Below are 20,826 nucleotides of genomic sequence, written 5' to 3'. Positions count from 1 at the left end.
CTGCCTTGACGTCTGCTACATCCACCTTACCTCTAGGCCTAACTACGTCATCCTGCTTTGGGGGAAAACTGTTTTACCGAAATATTTTCACACTTAAGCAGTCACACTATGGACTGCTACACGCACTGTCTCCTATTACCTTTAGCCCTAGATGCATCATATTCACAGAACTTCACTGGCACTTCAAACATTCAGTGAAATAGTCAGAAAGAGAAACTCTGAAAACGTGTAATTTTGAATGTGGGACAGTTAAACACTAAAAATTGTGGTCAGTTTGACTGGCAACTTTATCTTACCTCCACAGAAAGTCGTCGTCTTCGATCTGGAACCACAAGAGTATTCCCATTGCTCCCCGGAACTATAGTAGATCCGATACTCATTCTGGGACCAACTAACATGTACCTTTTATCACCAGATCTGTACTGAATACTGTGGCACAGTGTTCCATCATAATTAGGATCTTGTAAGTACTTAGGGTTGTAGTCTGTTGATTTGGAACATTGCATGGCAATCAGCACAATGATACTGATTATAAACAGTGCTGATACTGATGCCAATGTGATGATCAGATAAAATGTAACATCGCCCTCCTCGTTGCTTAATGAGTTTTTTACATCCGAAGCGGCAAATGCCTCTTTTGGCTCCACCACCTTAACAATGAGTGTCGTAGTTGCAGAGAGTGAAACGTTTCCATTGTCTTTGACCAGTATGACCAGTTTATGTTGGGATTCGTCCGTTTCAGTGAAGGGCCGAAGGGTTCTTATCTGCCCGGTGTAACGGTCCAAACCAAAGAGTGTGTGGTCGGTGAGGTCTTGTAATGAAAATAACAACCATCCGTTGTAACCCACATCAGCATCAAAGGCCCTCACTTTTGTGACTAAATGACCTGCGTTCACATTACGAGGAACTTCCTCCACACCTTCTGAGGTGCCATTAGCACTCACAGGAGACAAAATCACAGGGGCATTATCATTTTGATCAATTATAAATACATTAACTGTGACATTCTTTCCTCTGGATGGTTTCCCACTGTCACTTGCTAATACCTGAAACTGGAAAGATTTCAATGTTTCAAAATCAAAGATTTTAAGGGCGTAGACGTTCCCATTTTCTGAATTGATGTTAAGAAAAGATGCATATTTACTGTCATCTCCACAATCCCTGCAAATCTGATAGCGAACTAGGGCATTTTCGTCAAGATCTTTATCGGAGGCATACACTGAGAAAATAGATTCACCAGGAACATTATTCTCTACTACATAAAATTCATACTGGCTGACTGAAAACTCTGGACTGTTATCATTGACATCTGATACCAGCACTGTTATTGTCTTCTCAGATGACAAAGGTGGCTGTCCCGAATCTACAGCAGTTAAAGTGACATCATATTGAAATTGCTTCTCCCTGTCCAGTGGCGAGCTAGTGATTAAGGAGTATATGTTATCCTGTGAGGATGCCATCAGTTTAAAAGGTAAGTGCTTAGGTAATGAACAAGACACTTTACCATTGACACCAGAGTCTAAATCACTCACACTGATCAGTGCAACTGTTGTTCCAGGTCTGGAATCCTCTGGGACTGCTCTTGAGAAGGATGTCACCTCTATCTCAGGTATGTTGTCATTAACGTCCACAATCTTTATAGTAACACTTTTGTCTGTTGTCAGTGGAGCAGGTCCCTTATCTGAGGCTTGTATGTCTATCTCATAGTTATCCTTTTCCTCGTAGTCTATATGCCCCTTTACAGTGATTTGCCCACTGACTGGGTCTAAATCAAACAGCTTGCGTAATTTACTGTTCACAATGTTACCGAAAGAGTACACAACCTCGCCATTTAAACCTTCATCTAAATCACTCGCATTTACTTGGATAACTGTTGTTCCAATTGGTGCATTTTCTTTTAGCGTGACTGTATATTTCTCCTCTGTAAAAAGTGGTGCGTTATCATTCACATCCAAAACATCAACCGTTATCTCCGCTGTTCCTGACTTTGGAGGTTTCCCACCGTCGATAGCGGTAAGCACTAACTTGTGGGTTGTGAAAACTTCCCTATCTAGAGTTTTTTGTAAGATCAGAATGGGAATTTTTCCATCTTCTCCACGATCTTTTACCTCTAAACTAAAATGATCATTTTGACTCAGTTTGTACAGCTGAATTGAATTTATACCTCCATCCGGGTCGTGTGCTGGCTGAAGCTGAAACCTCACCCCACGGGGTACAGATTCTGATATCTCTAAACGCGTTTGTCGTTCAAGAAAGCTCGGGGAGTGGTCATTTATATCTACCACCTCCACCATCACGTAATGAATCTCTAACGGGTTTTCGAGAACGGTTTTGAGATTAATCAAACACGAGCTGCTTCGCTCGCAAACATCTTCCCTGTCTATTTTACCATTCACATACAAAGTACCATCGCTTTGGTTTACCGTGAAAAGGGAATTGTCTGAGCCTGACACGATACGAAAACCTCGTTCCTTCAATGTCCGTACGTCAATCCCCAAATCCTTTGCAATGTTCCCAACAATAGCTCTCTCATGTTCTTCAGAAACAGAGTATCGTATTTGTGCCAAAGATCCTTTCCCAGACAAAAAGGCAGCAAAAAATACTAGCCACTGCCATCTCTCCCACCATCCACATACCATTTGTTCCATGTTCTCGACCACAAAGAACTGTGTTTTTTTACTTAAATCATATCCAAATCAAAGCAGTTTCCATCCATTGACCGTCAGATCTGCAGTTAATAGTTTTCCTGTTACTGGCAAAAAACGTTTTCTGAATCCGTTATATGGTTCGTCTGTGCGGTAAAAGGCAGGTGTAGCAAAGCCAGTTTACTCGAACCCCTCCGAAAGGCAGGACCTTAAAACTATGATGCATTTCCTCTCAAAGGGAAAGTGCAACATTAGATGTACACTGACACCATGCGTCTGGATGTGTATTACAGTGTAAGTCTTGTTTGACTAGTTTTTCATTAACTTAAATAATATAAGAAAACACCGATACCCTTGTTAGCATATTTCCATGTTTGAAGCCGTACGTCGGCTATAACCCTTGGCTGCTTTTGAGCCGTCGTGTACAAAATCGGTGATTCAGTCGTCATCCTACAGATGACATATGAATTACTGTAAAGTATATAACACATTTTCAGCTGTGGAAACCCACACAACGCATGTATTGGTTTAATTAGCTTTACATCTGTCCTACTACTCCCATCAAAAGTAGGTAGAGAGAGAAAGGGCTTTTAAGTGCCACGTAACCATGAGCCCAAACGAACTGGTCGTTCAGAGTCCTTCCATAATGGGCAAAGAGAGAAAAAGATGGATGGATAGTGAATGACTAAGATATACTGTATGGCAAGGAGAACGAAAGGAGATGTCAGCAGCGCTATGTCAACAAATTACATTCCTAAACTACAAGTCACAAAAATGAATTCAACAGGTGAACATGTAAACAGAGCACAAGCTGCTAATCCATGCATTCTGCCCGTCAGCGCAACACCCAAACATGTGTTCCGCTTTAAATGTACAACATTATTGAATTAAGTTAACGACGGTCCTTAGCCTTTCTCTGATACAACAGTGCAGGCTACCGATTGTCTCACCACCGATTGTCATTTACAGGAAAGATCTGTGAGAAACCTGACGAAACCAACCTGTCGTAAAGTAATGCCTGGAATGGTGAACGCATGTGTTATAAAGCATTATCTTACCTCTGCAGACGGTCGTCTTCTATCTGGCATCATTAGTGTATTGGCATTGCTGCCTGGAGCAATAGTCGAACCGATGCTCATTCTGGGCCCTACTAGCATGTATCGTTTATCTCCAGATCTATACTGAATGCTGTGACACAGTGTCCCGTCGTAATTCGCATCCTTGGAGTTATAGTCTGGTGACTTTGAACATTGCATGGCAATCAGCACAATGATACTGATGATGAAAAGTGCTGAAACGGACCCCAATGTTATGATAAGATAAAATGTTACATCGTTCTCCTCGCCCATATTCGCTGGGCCCTTCACATCCGAAGCTGCGAAAGCCTCCTTAGGCTCTACTACTTTAACAATGACTGTCGCAGTCGCAGAAAGTGAAACGTTCCCATTGTCTTTGACGAGAATGACGAGTTTATGTTCAGATTCATCTGTTTCTGTGAACACACGAAGAGTCCTTATCTGTCCAGTATAGCGATCCAAACCAAAAAGCGTATGATCAGTAATTTGGTGCAAAGAAAATAACAGCCATCCGTTGTATCCTACATCGGCGTCATATGCCCTCACTTTTGTGACCAAATGACCCGCGTTCACGTTACGAGGAAGCTCCTCTGTACCTTCATAGGAACCATTTGAGCTAACTGGATACAAAATGACTGGTGCGTTATCATTTGTATCCAGTATAAACACGTTCACTGTTACATTGCTTTCTCGAGATGGTTTCCCGCTGTCACTCGCTAATATTTGAAACTGGAACGTTTTCATTGTTTCGAAGTCAAAGCTTTTAAGTGCGTAAACATCCCCATTTTCTGTATTGATATTCAGAAAAGGTGCATGTTTGTTTTCTTCCCCACATCCTCGACAAATTTGGTAGCGAACCAGGGCATTTTCATTTAGGTCTCGATCGGAGGCAGTCACGGAAAACACGGGTTCTCCGGGAACGTTGTTCTCCGCCACATAAAAGGTATATGGATTATGGGAAAACTCTGGATTGTTGTCATTTATATCAGACACCATCACTGTTATTGTCTTCCTCGATGACAGTGGTGGCTTCCCTGAGTCTGTTGCAGTTAAAGTAACGGCATATTGGTACACTGCTTCCCTATCCAAAGGTGAAGATGTAACTAAAGAATACATGTTATGTTTTAAGCTAGGCATTAATTTAAAAGGCAGATCTTCCGTGATTGAACAAGACACCTTTCCATTTACATCAGAGTCTAAATCAGTAACGCTTATGAGTGCAACTGTAGTTCCAGGTCTAGAATCCTCTTGGATAGCTCTTGAGAAGGATGTTACCTCAATATCAGGTGTGTTGTCATTTAGGTCAACAATCTTTATAGTCACACTTTTATCCGTTGTTAAAGGTGCGGATCCTTTATCTGATGCTTGTATATCTACCTCATATACATCGTTTTTCTCAAAATCTATATGTCCTTTAACAGTAATTTCCCCACTAATCGAGTTTAAGTCAAAAAGTTCGCGTAATTTGCCATGTACGCTATTTCCGAATGAATAAATAACTTCTCCATTCAAACCTTCATCTAAATCAGTGGCATTTACTTGCACCACAGTGGTACCGATTGGTACATTTTCATGTAAAGTTACAGAATACACTTCCTCTGTGAAAACAGGTGTATTGTCATTTACATCCAGTACATCAACTATTATATTCACAATGCCCGATTTTGCAGGTTTTCCTCCATCAATGGCTGTAAGTACTAACTTGTAAGCTGGGGTGGTCTCTCTGTCTAATGACTTTTGTAAGACTAAAATTGGGATTTTACCATCTTTGCCACGATCTTTCACCTCTAAACGAAAATGATCGTTTTCGCTGAGTTTATAAAGCTGAACCGAATTTGCACCACCGTCTGGATCATGGGCTGGCTGGAGCTGAAAACGCACACCGCGTTGTGCAGACTCTGATATCTCTAAACGTTTCTCTGATTCGGCAAAGCTGGGGGCATGGTCGTTAATGTCTATAACCTCTACTTCAACATAATGGATCTCGAGAGGATTTTCTAAAACAGTTTTCAGATTAATCAAACAAATGCTGCTTTGCTCGCAAACCTGCTCTCTGTCAAGTTTCCCATGCACATACAATACACCGTTGATCTCGTTTACTCGGAAAGGAGATTCGCTTGAACTTGACACAATACGAAATTCTCTCTCCTTCAGGGTTTTGACATCAACCCCTAAATCCTTTGCAATGTTGCCCACCACTGCTCCATCATCCTGTTCTTCCAAAATGGAATATCGTATTTGCGCCAAGGATCCTCTCCAGAACAAAAAGGCAAAACCGAAGATAAGCGACTGCTGTGACTTCCACCACGATGGACGTCGTCTTTGTTCCATATTCCGTGAGGTAAGTCACAACCCAATCTTATTACTCTGCGTTCAAAAGCGAAGCTTGTTTATCCATTTGCAAATCGTTACCTCCGATCAAATGGTAAGACGCCCACCATGCAATAAGAGAATGTATTTCATCCGTGGAATAGCCGATATAGCCAAATGTGTTTAGTTCCCTTCTTTTAACCTGATTGGGTGGACCCGATGATGCGTCCCCCTCATCTCTTTATGTGGAGCGATACTTTAGAGGTGCACTGACACCATGCGATGCCAGTTCATACTACACTTCAGCAACTTCGGTGTGTTAAGAGTTAGAGCAATATATAAAAATAGGCACTCAACAGTGTGCAGTCTATTCGCAGAGCGTTTCAGCACTCAGAATATGGACAGCAACTGTCTAAAGCAAACTGTCATTCTTGACCCAAAATTACTGCAATATATAGAAATCTCACATGCTGATATAAGGCAGCAGTCATTCAACGGGAAAGGAGAGAAGAGAAACTGAATACCACTTTCAGTTTAACGTAGTTGCTGAATGGTGTTGCAGCAGGTGATATTTCTCATGCCGACGAAATGTACCTTTCCTATTTGTCAAACATGGATAATTACCAGAAAAAGCTTAATTTGGGAAAGTGTGTAAATGAAATGAAGCAAACTGTTACGAACAGGTACTGGAAAAGTGTTGCAAATCAAACAAATCGTGTTGGCTCTGCCAGGTCAGTTTCACCGCCCTGGTAACCAAAAGGCTTCCACCACCAAAACAATTGACTTTCACTCCAACAAGAGAACACCGCAGAACGGTGCAATTAAGAATAAATCCCCCCTAAAAGCAGTTTAATCTATTGTTTCTGCAAATTATGCTCCAGCGTGTATACTCCAAGTGCTCGAACTTCAGAAAATTAACAGGAATGCCTATGTTACTTTACCAGAACAAATTTAATTATATAATTTGTTATGATTGTGGCTTACCTCCCCAGAGGCTCCTCTCCTTCGATCCGGTACCACAAGAGTATTTCCATTGCTGCCTGGCACTATAGTAGAACCAATACTCATTCTGGGTCCAACTAGCATGTAGCGCTTGTCTCCAGATCTGTACTGAATACTGTGGCACAGTGTCCCGTCGTACGCTGCGTCTTGTAAATACTTAGATGAGTCATCTTTTGGTTTGGAGCACTGCATGACAACTAGCACAATGATGCTGGCGAGGAAAAGTACGGAAACTGCTCCCAGTGTGATGATTAGATAAAACGTAACACCACCTTCCTCCTCACCCTGTGCCACGTTTTTGTTGTCAGATGCTGCAAAAGCTTCCTTAGGCTCTACAACTTTTACTGCCACAGTCGCTGTTGCTGAAAGCGAAATGTTTCCATTATCTTTGACTATTATAACAAGTTTATGTTCAGATTCATCTGTTTCTGTAAACGACCGTAGAGTCCGTATCTGTCCTGTATAGCGGTCCAAACTAAAAAGAGTGTGGTCAGTCACTTCTTGTAATGAAAATAGTAACCAGCCATTGTATCCGACGTCGGCATCGTAGGCCCTCACTTTAGTCACCAGATTGCCAGCGTTTACATTGCGGGGAAGTTCTTCAACACCTTCAGCAGAACCATTGGTGTTTACAGGAAACAGTATCATTGGAGCATTGTCGTTTTGATCCAGAATAAAGACGTTTATTGTGACATTGCTAGTGCGAGAGGGAGATCCAGCGTCTGTGGCCAACACGTGGAAAGTGAACATTTTAATAGTCTCAAAATCAAAGCTTTTTAGGGCATAAACTTTCCCATTTTCCGAATTTATATTTAGGAAAGATGTGAACGGATTATCGCCACAATCTCTACAAATCTGGTAAGTGACGAGTGCATTGTCACCATTGTCACGATCAGAGGCCGAAACTGAAAACACCGACTCCCCTGGTATGTTATTCTCCTTCACATAAAACGTATAAGAAGTCAGCGGGAACTCGGGACTGTTGTCATTTACATCTGACACTAACACTTTGATTGTTTTCTCAGATGACAAGGACGGCTTTCCTGCGTCTTTTGCACTTATTGTAATATCATATTGAAACGTATTTTCTCTGTCTAAAGGGGAATTCGTAACTAAAGCATATACATTATCCTGTAAAGAAGGCGTTAATTTGAATGGTAAGTCTTCTGTTAATGAACAGGACACCTTTCCATTGATACCAGAATCTAAATCATTCACACTAATCAAAGCTACTGTGGTACCTATTCTGGCATCTTCGGCAATAGCGCTAGAAAAGGAGGTGACTTCTATCTCGGGCGCATTATCATTTATGTCAACAATTTTTATTAGCACACTTTTGTCTGTTGTCAAAGGAGCAAGTCCCTTATCTGATGCTTGTATATCAATTTCATAAACATCGTTTTCTTCAAAATCTATTTTTCCGTTCACAATAATGTCTCCAGTAATAGCATCTATGTCAAAAAGCTCTCGAAATTTACTGTCGACGTCATCACTGAAAGCGTAAAACACTTCACCATTTGGACCGTAATCCAAATCAGTTGCGTTTACTCGCATGACTTTTGTGCCAATTACAGCATTTTCATTGAGAAAAGCAGAGTAAACATCTTTGGTGAAAACTGGCGAGTTGTCATTTACATCCAAAACATCAACACTAATCTCCATAGTGCCCGTCTTGGGTGGCCGTCCTCCGTCATTGGCAGTTATGATTAACCTGTGGTTTTGAATAGACTCCCTGTCCAGTTGCTTTTGTAAAACTAAAAACGGAATTTTACCATTGGCACCGCGATCTTTCACCTCAATTCGAAAGTGCTCGCTCTGGCTGAGTTTATACTGCTGCACAGAATTAGTGCCTCCATCAGGGTCTTGAGCAGGTTGTAGTTGAAATCGTACTCCAGGTAAGGCGGACTCGGAAATTTCTAACTTTTTAACTTTTTCAAGGAAATTCGGAATATGATCGTTAATATCCAATACCTCTACTGCAACGTAATGTATTTCAAGAGGGTTTTCTAGGACCATCTTAAGGTTGATCAAACACACGCTGCCTCGATCGCAAACCTCCTCTCTGTCAATTTTCCCATTCACGTACAATACACCATCCTTCTGATTTATCCGGAAAAGCGATTCACCCGAGCTTACGATACGGAATCCTCGCTCCCTTAAAATTCGAGGATCAATCCCTAAATCCTTTGCAATGTTCCCCACCACGGCTCCATCCTTCTGTTCCTCCGAAATAGAATACCTTATCTGGGCAAAGCACCCTTTCCAAAACAATATTACGGCGATGCTTAACAGCCATCGTGGCTGCATCATTGCCCGGCATCCTCTTTGTTCCATGTCCGCTAAAGGCAAGCAACATGCACCAACGCTGTCACAATAAAACTAGAAACATTCGATGTAAATCCATTAGACAGTGCTTGTAGAATAAATCTCAAAAGTGAACAGAAACAAATTCGATGTGTAGAGCGATTTTTGCACGGCCGATGACAGATGCAGTCGGAAGGAAGCATGTATTCAGTGCCTTCGTGAATAGGCGGGACCAAAGCGCTGCGACCAATGCCACTCAGTTATGTGTTGTTTTAGTTTAACCCTGACACCATGCGATAAGAGAGAACATTGCACCTCTGTAATATACTACAATATATATGGACTTTATGTCAATCAATAATAAACGGATCACCAACTGATATAAAAAAACACCACACTTCTATGTAAGGCCAAGTAATGACTCAGCATTCAGCACCAGGGGAATGGACAGCGACTTTTGAGGAGTGGACTATCCTTTCAAAGCTTTAATATATCAATGATCTGTATGAATGTGCATCAAATAAAAGACCGCCTGAAAATGCGAATGCCAACATGTCAGCAAGAATCAAATTAGGCAAAGAACCAATGTCAAATGACTTATAACTAGCTGCCATTCTGCAAAGGCATAAGCCCCACTGAAGAGACACTGAATACCACCTCAGTTTTACGTAGTTTGAAAGAACAAGTTGCTGAATGGTGATGCAGGTGATAATTGTCATGCTGTTCTATTTGTCAAACATTGATCATTACCAGAAAAAGCTTAATTTGGGAAAGTGTGTAAATGAAATTAAGCAAACTGTTAGGAACAGGTACTGGAAACGTGTTGCAAATCAAACAAATCGTGTTGGCTCTGCCAGGTCAGTTTCACCGCCCTGGTAACCAAAAGGCTGCCACCACCAAAACAAATGACATTCACTCCAACAAGAGAACACCGCAAAACGGTGCAATTAAGCAAAAATCCCCCCAAAAAGCAGTTTAATCCATTGTTTCTGCACATTATACTTCAGCGTGTTTTCAGTTGGAAAAAGTACACAAGCTCAAACTTCAGAGAATAAACAGGAACGCCTATGTAACTTTACCAGAACAAACTAGAATATATAATTTGTTATACATGTGTCTTACCTCCCCAGAGGCTGTTCTCCTTCGATCTGGTACCACAAGAGTATTTCCATTGCTGCCTGGCACTATAGTAGAACCGATACTCATTCTGGGTCCAACTAGCATGTAGCGTTTGTCTCCAGATCTGTACTGGATACTGTGGCACAGTGTCCCGTCGTACGCTGCGTCTTGTAAATACTTAGATGAGTCATCTTTTGTTTTGGAGCATTGCATGACAACTAGAACAATGATACTGACGAGGAAAAGTACAGAAACTGCTCCCAGGGTGATGATTAGATAAAACGTAACACCACCTTCCTCCTCACCCTGTGCCACGCTTTTGTTGTCAGATGCTGCAAAAGCTTCCTTGGGCTCTACAACCTTTACTGCCACAGTCGCTGTTGCTGAAAGCGACACGTTTCCATTATCTTTGACTATTATAACAAGTTTATGCTCAGATTCATCTGTTTCTGTAAACGACCGTAGAGTCCGTATCTGTCCTGTATAGCGGTCCAAACTAAAAAGAGTGTGGTCAGTCACTTCTTGTAATGAAAATAGTAACCAGCCATTGTATCCGACGTCGGCATCGTAGGCCCTCACTTTAGTCACCAGATTGCCAGCGTTTACATTGCGGGGAAGTTCTTCAACACCTTCAGCAGAACCATTGGTGTTTACAGGAAACAGTATCATTGGAGCATTGTCGTTTTGATCCAGAATAAAGACGTTTATTGTGACATTGCTAGTGCGAGAGGGAGATCCAGCGTCTGTGGCCAACACGTGGAAAGTGAACATTTTAATAGTCTCAAAATCAAAGCTTTTTAGGGCATAAACTTTCCCATTTTCCGAATTTATATTTAGGAAAGATGTGAACGGATTATCGCCACAATCTCTACAAATCTGGTAAGTGACGAGTGCATTGTCACCATTGTCACGATCAGAGGCCGAAACTGAAAACACCGACTCCCCTGGTATGTTATTCTCCTTCACATAAAACGTATAAGAAGTCAGCGGGAACTCGGGACTGTTGTCATTTACATCTGACACTAACACTTTGATTGTTTTCTCAGATGACAAGGGCGGCTTTCCTGCGTCTTTTGCACTTATAGTAATATCATATTGAAACGTATTTTCTCTGTCTAAAGGGGAATTCGTAACTAAAGAATATACATTATCCTGTAAAGAAGGCGTTAATTTGAATGGTAAGTCTTCTGTTAATGAACAGGACACCTTTCCATTGATACCAGAATCTAAATCATTCACACTAATCAAAGCTACTGTGGTACCTATTCTGGCATCTTCGGCAATAGCGCTAGAAAAGGAGGTGACTTCTATCTCGGGCGCATTATCATTTATGTCAACAATTTTTATTAGCACACTTTTGTCTGTTGTCAAAGGAGCAAGTCCCTTATCGGACGCTTGTATATCAATTTCATAAACATTGTTTTCTTCAAAATCTATTTGTCCCTTCACAATAATGTCTCCAGTAATCGCATCTATGTCAAAAATCTCTCGAAATTTACTGTTAACGTCCTCATGGAATGCGTAAAACACTTCCCCATTTGGACCATAGTCCAAATCCGTTGCGTTAACTCGCATCACTGTTGTGCCAATTGGAGCATTTTCATTGAGAAAGGCAGAATAGACATCTTTGGTGAAAACTGGCGAGTTGTCATTAATATCCAAAACGTCAACACTTATCTCCATAGTACCCGTCTTGGGCGGCCGTCCTCCGTCATTGGCAGTTATGATTAACCTGTGGTTTGGAATAGACTCCCTGTCCAGTTGCTTTTGTAAAACTAAAAACGGAATTTTACCATTGGCACCGCGATCTTTCACCTCAATTCGAAAGTGCTCGCTCTGGCTGAGTTTATACTGCTGCACAGAATTAGTGCCTCCATCAGGGTCTTGAGCAGGTTGTAGTTGAAATCGGGCTCCAGATAAGGCGGACTCGGAAATGTCTAACCTTTTCCCTTTTTCAGGGAAAATCGGAATATGATCGTTTATATCCAATACCTCCACTGCAATGTAATGTATTTCAAGAGGGTTTTCTAGGACCATCTTAAGGTTGATTAAACACACGCTGCTTCGATCGCAAACCTCTTCTCTGTCAATTTTCCCATTCACGTGCAATACACCATCCTTCTGATTTACCCGGAAAAGCGATTCACCCGAGCTTACGATACGGAATCCTCGCTCCCTTAAAATTCGTGGATCAATCCCTAAATCCTTTGCAATGTTTCCCACCACTGCTCCATCCTTCTGTTCCTCCGAAATAGAATACCTTATCTGGGCAAAGCACCCATTCCAAAACAATATTACGGCGATGCTTAACAGCCACCACCGTGGCTCCCTCAATGCCCAGCATCCTCTTTGTTCCATGTCCGCTAAAGGCAAGTAACATGCACCCACGCTGTCACAGTAAAACAAGAAGCATTCGATGTATATCCATTAGATAGTGCTTGTAGAATAAATCACAAAAGTGAACAGAAACAAATCCGTTGTGTGGAGCGATTTTTAGCACGGCCGATGACAGATGCAGTCGGAAGCATATATTCACGGTGTCCACATGGATAGGCGGGACCAAAGCGCTGCAACCAATGCCACTCAGTTACGTGTTGTTTTAGTTTTACACTGACACCATGCGATAAGAGAGAACATTGCACTTCTGTAATATACTACAATATATTATGTGCAATATTTCAATCAATAATAAAACGGCGCACCAACTAATACAAAAAGAAACACCACACTTCTATGTAAGGCCAAGGCATGACTCAGCACCAAGCATTCAGCACCATGGGAATGGACAGCGACATTTGATGAATGGACTATCCTTTCAAAGCTTTAATATATCAATGATCTGTATGAATGTGCATCAAATAAAAGACCACCTGAAAGTGCGAAGGCCAACATGTGAGCAAGAATCAAATTATGCATAGAAACAATGTCAAATGACTTATAAATAGCTGGCATTCTGCAAATGCATAAGCCCCACACCTATTATTTGTGTCCACATAATATGCTTTTATGAACACATTTTGAGTTTTTTTTTTACTTCATATGTCGCATTGCAAAATATTGTAAGGCACTACTTCTTACCTCCTCAGAGGCTGTTCTCCTTCGATCTGGAATGACGAGTGTATTTCGACTGCTTCCTGGAACTATTGTAGAACCAATACTCATTCTGGGCCCAACTAGCATGTATCTTTTGTCCCCGGATCTGTACTGGATGCTGTGGCACAATGTCCCATCATAGTTCGTATCTTGCATGTATTTGGAGGAGTCATTTGGTTTGGAGCACTGCATGGCAACCAGCACAGATATGCTGATGAGAAAGAGCACCGAGACGGATCCCAAAGTAATAATTAAATAAAACGTCACATTGGACTCCCCGTCACTAGTGGCTGCGCTTTTTACATCTGCAGAGGCAAAGGCCTCTTTTGGTTCCACCACATTGATCTTCACGATTGCTGTTGCCGAAAGCGAAACGTTACCATTGTCTTTGACTAATATGACTAATTTATGTTCAGCTTCGTCAGTTTCCGTGAAAGATCGTAGAGTCCTTATCTGTCCTGTATAACGGTCCAAACTAAAGAGAGTGTGGTCGGTAATTTCTTGGAGTGAAAATAGTAACCAGCCGTTGTATCCCACATCAGCATCATAGGCCCTCACTTTAGTTGCCAAATGGCCAGCGTTCACATTGCGCGAAATTTCTTCCGCTTCAGCAGTACCATTGGCACTGATTGGAGACAGAATTATTGGAATGTTGTCATTCTGATCCAATATGAAGACAGTCACTGTGACGTTTCTGCTAAGCGACGGAATTCCAGAGTCTGTTGCTATAACTTGAAATTGAAACATTTTCATCGTTTCAAAGTCGAAACTTTTGAGTGCGAAAACATTTCCGTTTTTGGAATGTATGTTGAGAAAGGATGTATATTTATTGTCCTCGCCACAATCTCTGCAAATTTGATAGGTGACAATGGCATTTTCATGCATATCCCGATCAAAAGCAGACACTGAAAACACTGACTCTCCAGGAATATTATTCTCAGTCACGTAAAAAGTGTATGGAGTTAGTTCAAATTGTGGAACATTATCATTCACGTCTGATATTAATACAATTAAGATTTTTTCAGATGACCGCGAGGGCTTTCCTGCGTCTTTTGCAACAATTGTAATGTCGTACTTGTCTGTGGTCTCTCTATCTAGAGGCGAATTTGTAATTAAAGAGTATGTGTTATCTTCTAGGGACTGCATTAGTTTAAAAGGGATGTTATCGGGTAAAGAACAAGACACTTTACCATTAAGCCCAGAATCCATGTCATTTACACTGATCAATGCTACAGTTGTCCCTGGCCTGGAGTCCTCAGGGATTGCATTTGAGAATGATGTTATTTCCATCTCTGGCGTGTTGTCATTTACATCAACAATTTTTATAGTAACACTTGTATCTGTCGTTAAAGGAGCGGCTCCCTTATCTGAAGCTTGTATATCAATCTCGTAGCTATCCCTCACCTCAAAGTCTATCGTTCCTTTAACAAAAATCTCACCTGTATTTGGGTCTATATCGAATAGTTTAAGTAACCTCTTGTTTACGTTCTGTCCTATGGAGTAAATTACCTCGCCGTTTGAACCCTCATCTAAATCGGTGGCATTTACTTGTATAACAGTTGTGCCGATTGGAGCGTTTTCATTCAATCTGGCAGAGTACACATCTTTTGTGAAAACAGGCGTATTGTCATTAACATCCAGCACATCCACATACAGATTCATTGATCCAGACTTAGGAGGTCGCCCTCCGTCAAATGCAGTAAGTAACAAGTGTTGGGTTTTTGACATTTCTCTGTCTAATGGTTTTTGTAGAATTAAAATGGGTATTTTACCGTCTTCACCACGGTCTTTGACCTCAAGACGGAAATGATCGTTGTTACTGAGTTTATACATCTGTACTGAATTCATGCTACTATCCGGGTCGTGCGCAGCTTGAAGCTGATATCGTGCACCTGCACGCGCCGATTCTGATATATCCAACCGTGTTTCGTTTCTGGTAAAGCTGGGTGCATGATCGTTAACATCAATCACCTCTACCGCTACGTGATGAATCTCGAGTGGATTCTCCAAAACAGTTTTGAGGCTGATCAAACACAAATGACTTTGCTCGCAGACCTCTTCTCTGTCTATTTTCCCATTCACATACAGTATGCCATCGTCTTGATTTACACGGAAAAGTGATTCGCTTGAACTTGACACAATACGAAATCCTCGCTCCTTCAATTTTCGTTGGTCGATACCCAGATCTTTGGCAATATTTCCCACAGCAGTTCCTTCTTTCTGTTCTTCCGAAACTGAGTACCGTACCTGCGCAAAACACCCTTTCCGAACCAACAGCATGGCCAGGAAAAACAGCCAGCGCCTTATACTCCTCCATGAGACACGTCGACTTGGATCCATTACGTCCCAAATTATATTTAACAAGCGTTGTCACAACTCGAATGAACGTCCACACATATTGTTAACCCGTTAATGGTTAACTACACTGCCTCAATGACTGAAAAGCAAGCGATACCGACACACTTCTCTCACCCGAGAACTGAGACCGAACACAAAGGAAACGTCTCAAGGGGCGGATTTGGGAAGCTGTGATGTATTTGCCCCCAAGGAAACACCATTTGTTTTGTTCACAGTGACACCACGCGAGTGTTCTATGCATGGCAGTTTGGAATAGACATGTTTGCATTTAGGAACTAAATCATTCACACGACCCCAAACACATTTATTGTGAGCACCGTCAGTGTGGCTACACTCAGCATTTCAAGCACCTACACTATGGACAGCGAAAGTCCCAGACAGCATCCTGATGTACCAATTGAGCACGATGGCTTTTTCCAACGATTTCGAAATTGTACCATGTATTGTCCCCCCTACAAAGAAATAGGATCTCTGCGACACCAAGTGATACAATAACGCAGATATAAAGTATATGTCATGTACAAGCTGAAAGTGAACACTAAATAAGCCAGCATTATAGAAGTTTCCCCGGCAGTTTTGGTGTTATACCAGCACGTATTTCCTAAAATCACTGGTAGCACTTCACTTGGACCATTTATATTTATTTTCAAATGTTCGCCCAACATCCTCTAATACACCAAACAGATGTTCTCCACTGGCTTGAGTTAAGCATACATTCAAGTTTGCATTCACTTCAACGTGTAAAAACAACAGTCCAACAGTTGACTCACCTCTAGATTAGACATCCGGTGGCAGGTTGCAGATTTTAAAGTGTTCATATTGCTTCCTGGAACGACAGCTGAACTCACGCTCATCCTGGGACCAACTAGCATGTAGCGTTTGTCACCCGATCTGTATTGAATACTGTGGCACAGCGTCCCGTCATAATTTGCCTCTTGTAAATACTTTGAAGAGTAGTCAGTAGGTTTTGAGCACTGCATGATGGTCAGCACTACGATACTGATTAGAAAAAGCACAGACACTGACCCCAGTGTAATAATCAAATAAAATGTAACGTTACTTTCATCATCGTCGCTTGTTGTGTAAAGATCGGACGCAGCAATCGCCTCTCTGGGCTCCACAACATTCACAATAATAGTTGCTGTTGCAGATAATGAAACATTGCCATTGTCCTTGACAAGTATAATTATTTTTTGCCGAGCTTCGTCCGTTTCTGTGAAGGCACGGAGAGTTCTTATCTGTCCAGTATAACGGTCCAACCCAAATAGAGTATGATCAGTTACTTCTTGTAAGGAAAACAACAGCCAGCCATTATATCCAATGTCGGCATCATAGGCCCTCACCTTATACACCAAATACCCAGCGTTCACGTTGCGTGGAATCTCTTCAACACCTTCAGCGGAACCGTTTGAATTGATTGGAAACAGAATCACTGGTGCATTATCATTTTGATCTAGAATGAACACACTGACTGTGACGTTGCTACTGAGTGAGGGGGTTCCGGAGTCAGTGGCGACTACACTGAAGTTGAATGTTTTAATGACTTCGAAGTCAAAACTCTTAAGTGCCTGAATGACTTCGTTATCAGGATTAATGTTGAGAAAAGATGCTATACTATTGTGATCCCCTTCATCTCGAATAACGCGATAGGAGACCATTGCATTTTCATTTAAATCCTTATCATGTGCACTTAAAGAGAATATAGATGCACCAGGCGCATTATTTTCCATCATATACAAATCGATGGGGTTTTGGAAGAATTCTGGTCTCTTGTCATTGACATCTGCTATCTCTACGCTTATGGTTTTGATTGCGGACAGTGGAGGCTCCCCAAAGTCACTTGCTGTAATTGATACATCATAATGAGAAACTGCCTCTCTGTCCAAACGTCCTTTTGTTACTAAGGAATACATATTGGTTTTAATTCAAAAGGAGCATTTTCTGACAGATTACACAGCACTTTGCCGTTAATGCCAGAGTCTATATCTGTAATACTGATAAGTGAAACAACTGTCCCTGGTTTTGAATGCTCGAGAACTAAATGGGACAGCGAGGTGACTTATATGAAAAAGCGAATCCTTAGATCCAGAAACGATACGAAGTCGCCTGTCCGGCAGAGTGCGGACGTCAAGACCCAAATCCTTTGCAGTATTTCCAACTGTGTATCCCTCTTTCACCTCCTCAGGAATAGAGTACCTTATCTGTGCCGACATCGGTCTCACAAAACAAAGCAACAAAGAAACGTATATTGCAGTCCACCAATACTCCGACCGGATAATGCACAACGCCAGTCCATCAACACCAATATTGTTCAAAAAGCGTTCTCTACCCCAAATATTCTGTATGCGTTGCAAGCGTATTCAGCCAGCAAGAGAGAGTAGCATCCACTCCCCCGCCTGTATTCGCTAGACAATAAAAAGGGAGTATCGTAGGGTTGGGCTTAAGATTCAGTATGTTCTACTGACACCCACCGGGCAATGACAGATAATGACAGTTCTTACGAAAACTTCTATTTCTAAAATACAGCACACCAGCCAGCTAATTTTGTGTCGAAGAGAATAACATTTGCGGTCTCTCTCACAAGACTGGCCGACGTTTACAAAGTCAGAAATGGTTTCAGCACCCTGGACAGCGACCACCGTCAGTGTCGTCTACCGGCTCAGGATGTATCCAGAAACTAACATTAAAGGCACAGTTAAGTGGGGGGGAAAAACGTCTGTGCAGTATTACTTAACAGAAAGTATACGTGTAGGCGTTAAACACTTCTTACCTCGACAGAGGCTCTCCTCCTCCGGTCTGGCACGACGAGAGTATTCCCATTGCTGCCGGGAACTATTGTTGAACCAATACTCATTCTGGGTCCAACCAGCATGTAACGTTTGTCTCCAGACCTATACTGGATGCTGTGGCATAGTGTCCCGTCATAATTTGTCTCTTGTAGATATTTTGATGAGTCTGTTGGCTTTGAGCACTGCATCACAATCAGTACAATGATACTGATTATAAAAAGGCCCGAAACTGAACTCAGAGTGATTATCAAATAAAATGTGACATTGTTTTCGTCCTCATTTGTGACTGTGTTTTGAGGATTAGTAGCAGCAAAAGCCTCCTTTGGTTCCACTACATGTACGATAACTGTTGCTGTTGCAGAAAGTGACGTGTTTCCGTTGTCCTTGATAAGAATAATCATTTTATGCTTAGCTTCATCTGTTTCTGCAAATGATCGAAGTGTTCTGACTTGTCCAGTGTAGCGATCCAAACCAAAGAGAGTGTGATCAGTAACTTCTTGAATAGAGAAGAGTAGCCAGCCGTTGTAACCGATATCAGCATCATAGGCCCTTACCTTGCTGACTAAATGTCCATGGTTCACATTACGCGGAATCTCCTCTACACACTCAGCGGAACCATTGTTGTTAATTGGATACAGGATAACTGGAGTATTGTCATTTTGATCTAAAATATACACATTAACTGTAACGTTGCTACTAAGTGGCGGGGTTCCTGAGTCCGTGGCCACTACATGAAATTGGAAAGTTTTCATAGTTTCGAAGTCAAAGCTTTTAAGCGCGTAGATGTTGCCATTATCAGAATTGACATTAAGGAAAGCGGACATATCATTTTGCAAACCGTCACCTCTTATAAGGTTATACGTGATAGCTGCGTTTTCGTTCAAGTCTTTATCAGTTGCGCTCACGGACAGTATACTTGTACCAGGGGCATTGTTCTCCATTAGATATAGTTCAAGAGGATTTTGTAGAAATTTTGGCGCGTTGTCATTTACATCTGATATCTGCACTTTCAATACCTTGGATGTTGACAGAGGGGGCTGACCTAAGTCTGATGCAGTTATTGTGATGTCATAAAATGACGTTACCTCTCTGTCCAAGAGTGCCTTTGTTACGAGAGAATACATATTATCCTGAATGGAAGGTTTCAGCTCGAAACACACGTTTTCTGACAGACTAACTGTTATTTTACCATTGGGACCAGAATCTTTATCTGCAACACTGATTAAGGCTATGACAGTCCCTGGTTTACAGTCTTCCGGAACTAAGTTCAGCAATGAGGTAACTTCAATTTCTGGCTCATTATCATTTACGTCTTGTATCTTTATGATGACTCTGCTTTCTGCTGCCAAAGGAGGCTGCCCTTTATCGGTGGCCTGTACGTCAAGTTTAAAAACTTCTGTATCTTCGAAGTCTACCTGTCCCTTCACTGATATTTCTCCTGTCATTTTATCCAGTTGGAATATATCATAAACTTTACGTTTCAGTGTTTTCCCAAGCGCATATTCAACATCACTATTTACGCCCTCATCCAAGTCGGTAGCATTAACTTTAACGACTACTGTCCCAATGGCAGTGTTTTCTTTTATGGTGACCGAATATGTGTCTGGACTAAAAACTGGACGGTTATCATTTGAGTCCAGGACGGTAATACTGATATTCATACTTCCGGATTTAGGTGGATTTCCACCGTCTACTGCTGTCAGAATGAGTGTATGTTCTTTCCTACTTTCTCGGTCCAACTGTTTTTTCAACACTAAAAAAGGGATTTTATCTTCGTCGTTCTTCCTAAAATCTATATCAAAACTGTCATCTCGACTTAATTTGTAGGCACGTACAGAATACGTTCCCGTGTCAGAGTCTCTTGCTGCATGCATTTGCAAGCGAGTTCCGAGGGCAGTCTGCTCTCCCATTTCAAAATGCTGCTCTTTCTCAGGGAAGCTAGGCGAGTTATCGTTAATATCCGTAATTTCAACAGCAACATAATGTATCTCCAGGGGGTTTTCTACAACTATTTTTAGATGTATCAAACAGGCAGCATTTTCCTCGCACAGCTCCTCTCGGTCGATGTTACTACTGGCAGACAAGACGCCATTATTCTGATTTACCTGAAACAGCGAGTCCTTAGATCCA

At 41.7% G+C, this 20,826-nt stretch overlaps 5 protein-coding genes and 1 pseudogene across 6 annotated transcripts in view; all 6 read right to left on the bottom strand.

The window, feature by feature from the left end:
- The window catches only part of LOC308366494 (protocadherin alpha-3-like), a gene marked incomplete at both ends in the record, with an annotated part of 52,720 nt that extends 33,272 nt beyond the window's left edge, over positions 1-19,448 (bottom strand). Inside the window, one exon of the mRNA XM_080840209.1 lies at positions 19,333-19,448. Coding sequence (XP_080696335.1) covers positions 19,333-19,448 — 116 coding nt within the window. The remainder of the gene's footprint in view (positions 1-19,332) is intronic.
- The window catches only part of LOC308367035 (protocadherin gamma-A3-like), a gene marked incomplete at both ends in the record, with an annotated part of 261,143 nt that overhangs the window by 210,858 nt on the left and 29,459 nt on the right, over positions 1-20,826 (bottom strand). The gene's annotated exons all lie outside the window — the stretch shown is intronic.
- Positions 288-2,648, bottom strand: LOC308366499 (protocadherin alpha-3-like; the record flags this gene model as incomplete). The annotated part of the gene is made up of 1 exon (XM_080840219.1): positions 288-2,648. One exon carries the CDS (start codon positions 2,646-2,648, stop codon positions 288-290), a length of 2,361 nt encoding a protein of 786 aa, XP_080696345.1.
- On the bottom strand, positions 3,084-9,367 carry LOC308366498 (protocadherin alpha-3-like; the record flags this gene model as incomplete). The annotated part of the gene is made up of 3 exons (XM_080840218.1): positions 3,084-3,095; positions 3,704-3,865; positions 7,016-9,367. The coding sequence occupies 3 exons, from the start codon at positions 9,365-9,367 to the stop codon at positions 3,084-3,086; spliced, it is 2,526 nt and encodes an 841-aa protein (XP_080696344.1).
- Positions 10,403-15,382, bottom strand: LOC308366497 (protocadherin alpha-3-like; the record flags this gene model as incomplete). The annotated part of the gene is made up of 3 exons (XM_080840217.1): positions 10,403-11,662; positions 14,735-14,970; positions 15,322-15,382. 3 exons carry the CDS (start codon positions 15,380-15,382, stop codon positions 10,403-10,405), a joined length of 1,557 nt encoding a protein of 518 aa, XP_080696343.1.
- On the bottom strand, positions 16,636-18,832 carry LOC308366495 (protocadherin gamma-A8-like; annotated as a pseudogene). Its single transcript has 2 exons — positions 18,799-18,832; positions 16,636-17,965 (listed from the first exon to the last, which is right to left on the bottom strand). The product of its transcript is annotated as a protocadherin gamma-A8-like (transcript).

The sequence above is a fragment of the Sprattus sprattus genome (assembly GCF_963457725.1).
Source record: "Sprattus sprattus genome assembly, chromosome: 6".
In the NCBI taxonomy this organism is placed as follows: domain Eukaryota; kingdom Metazoa; phylum Chordata; class Actinopteri; order Clupeiformes; family Clupeidae; genus Sprattus; species Sprattus sprattus.
Note: the sequence above shows the minus strand (reverse complement) of the source record. Positions and strands in the feature narration are given on the sequence as shown.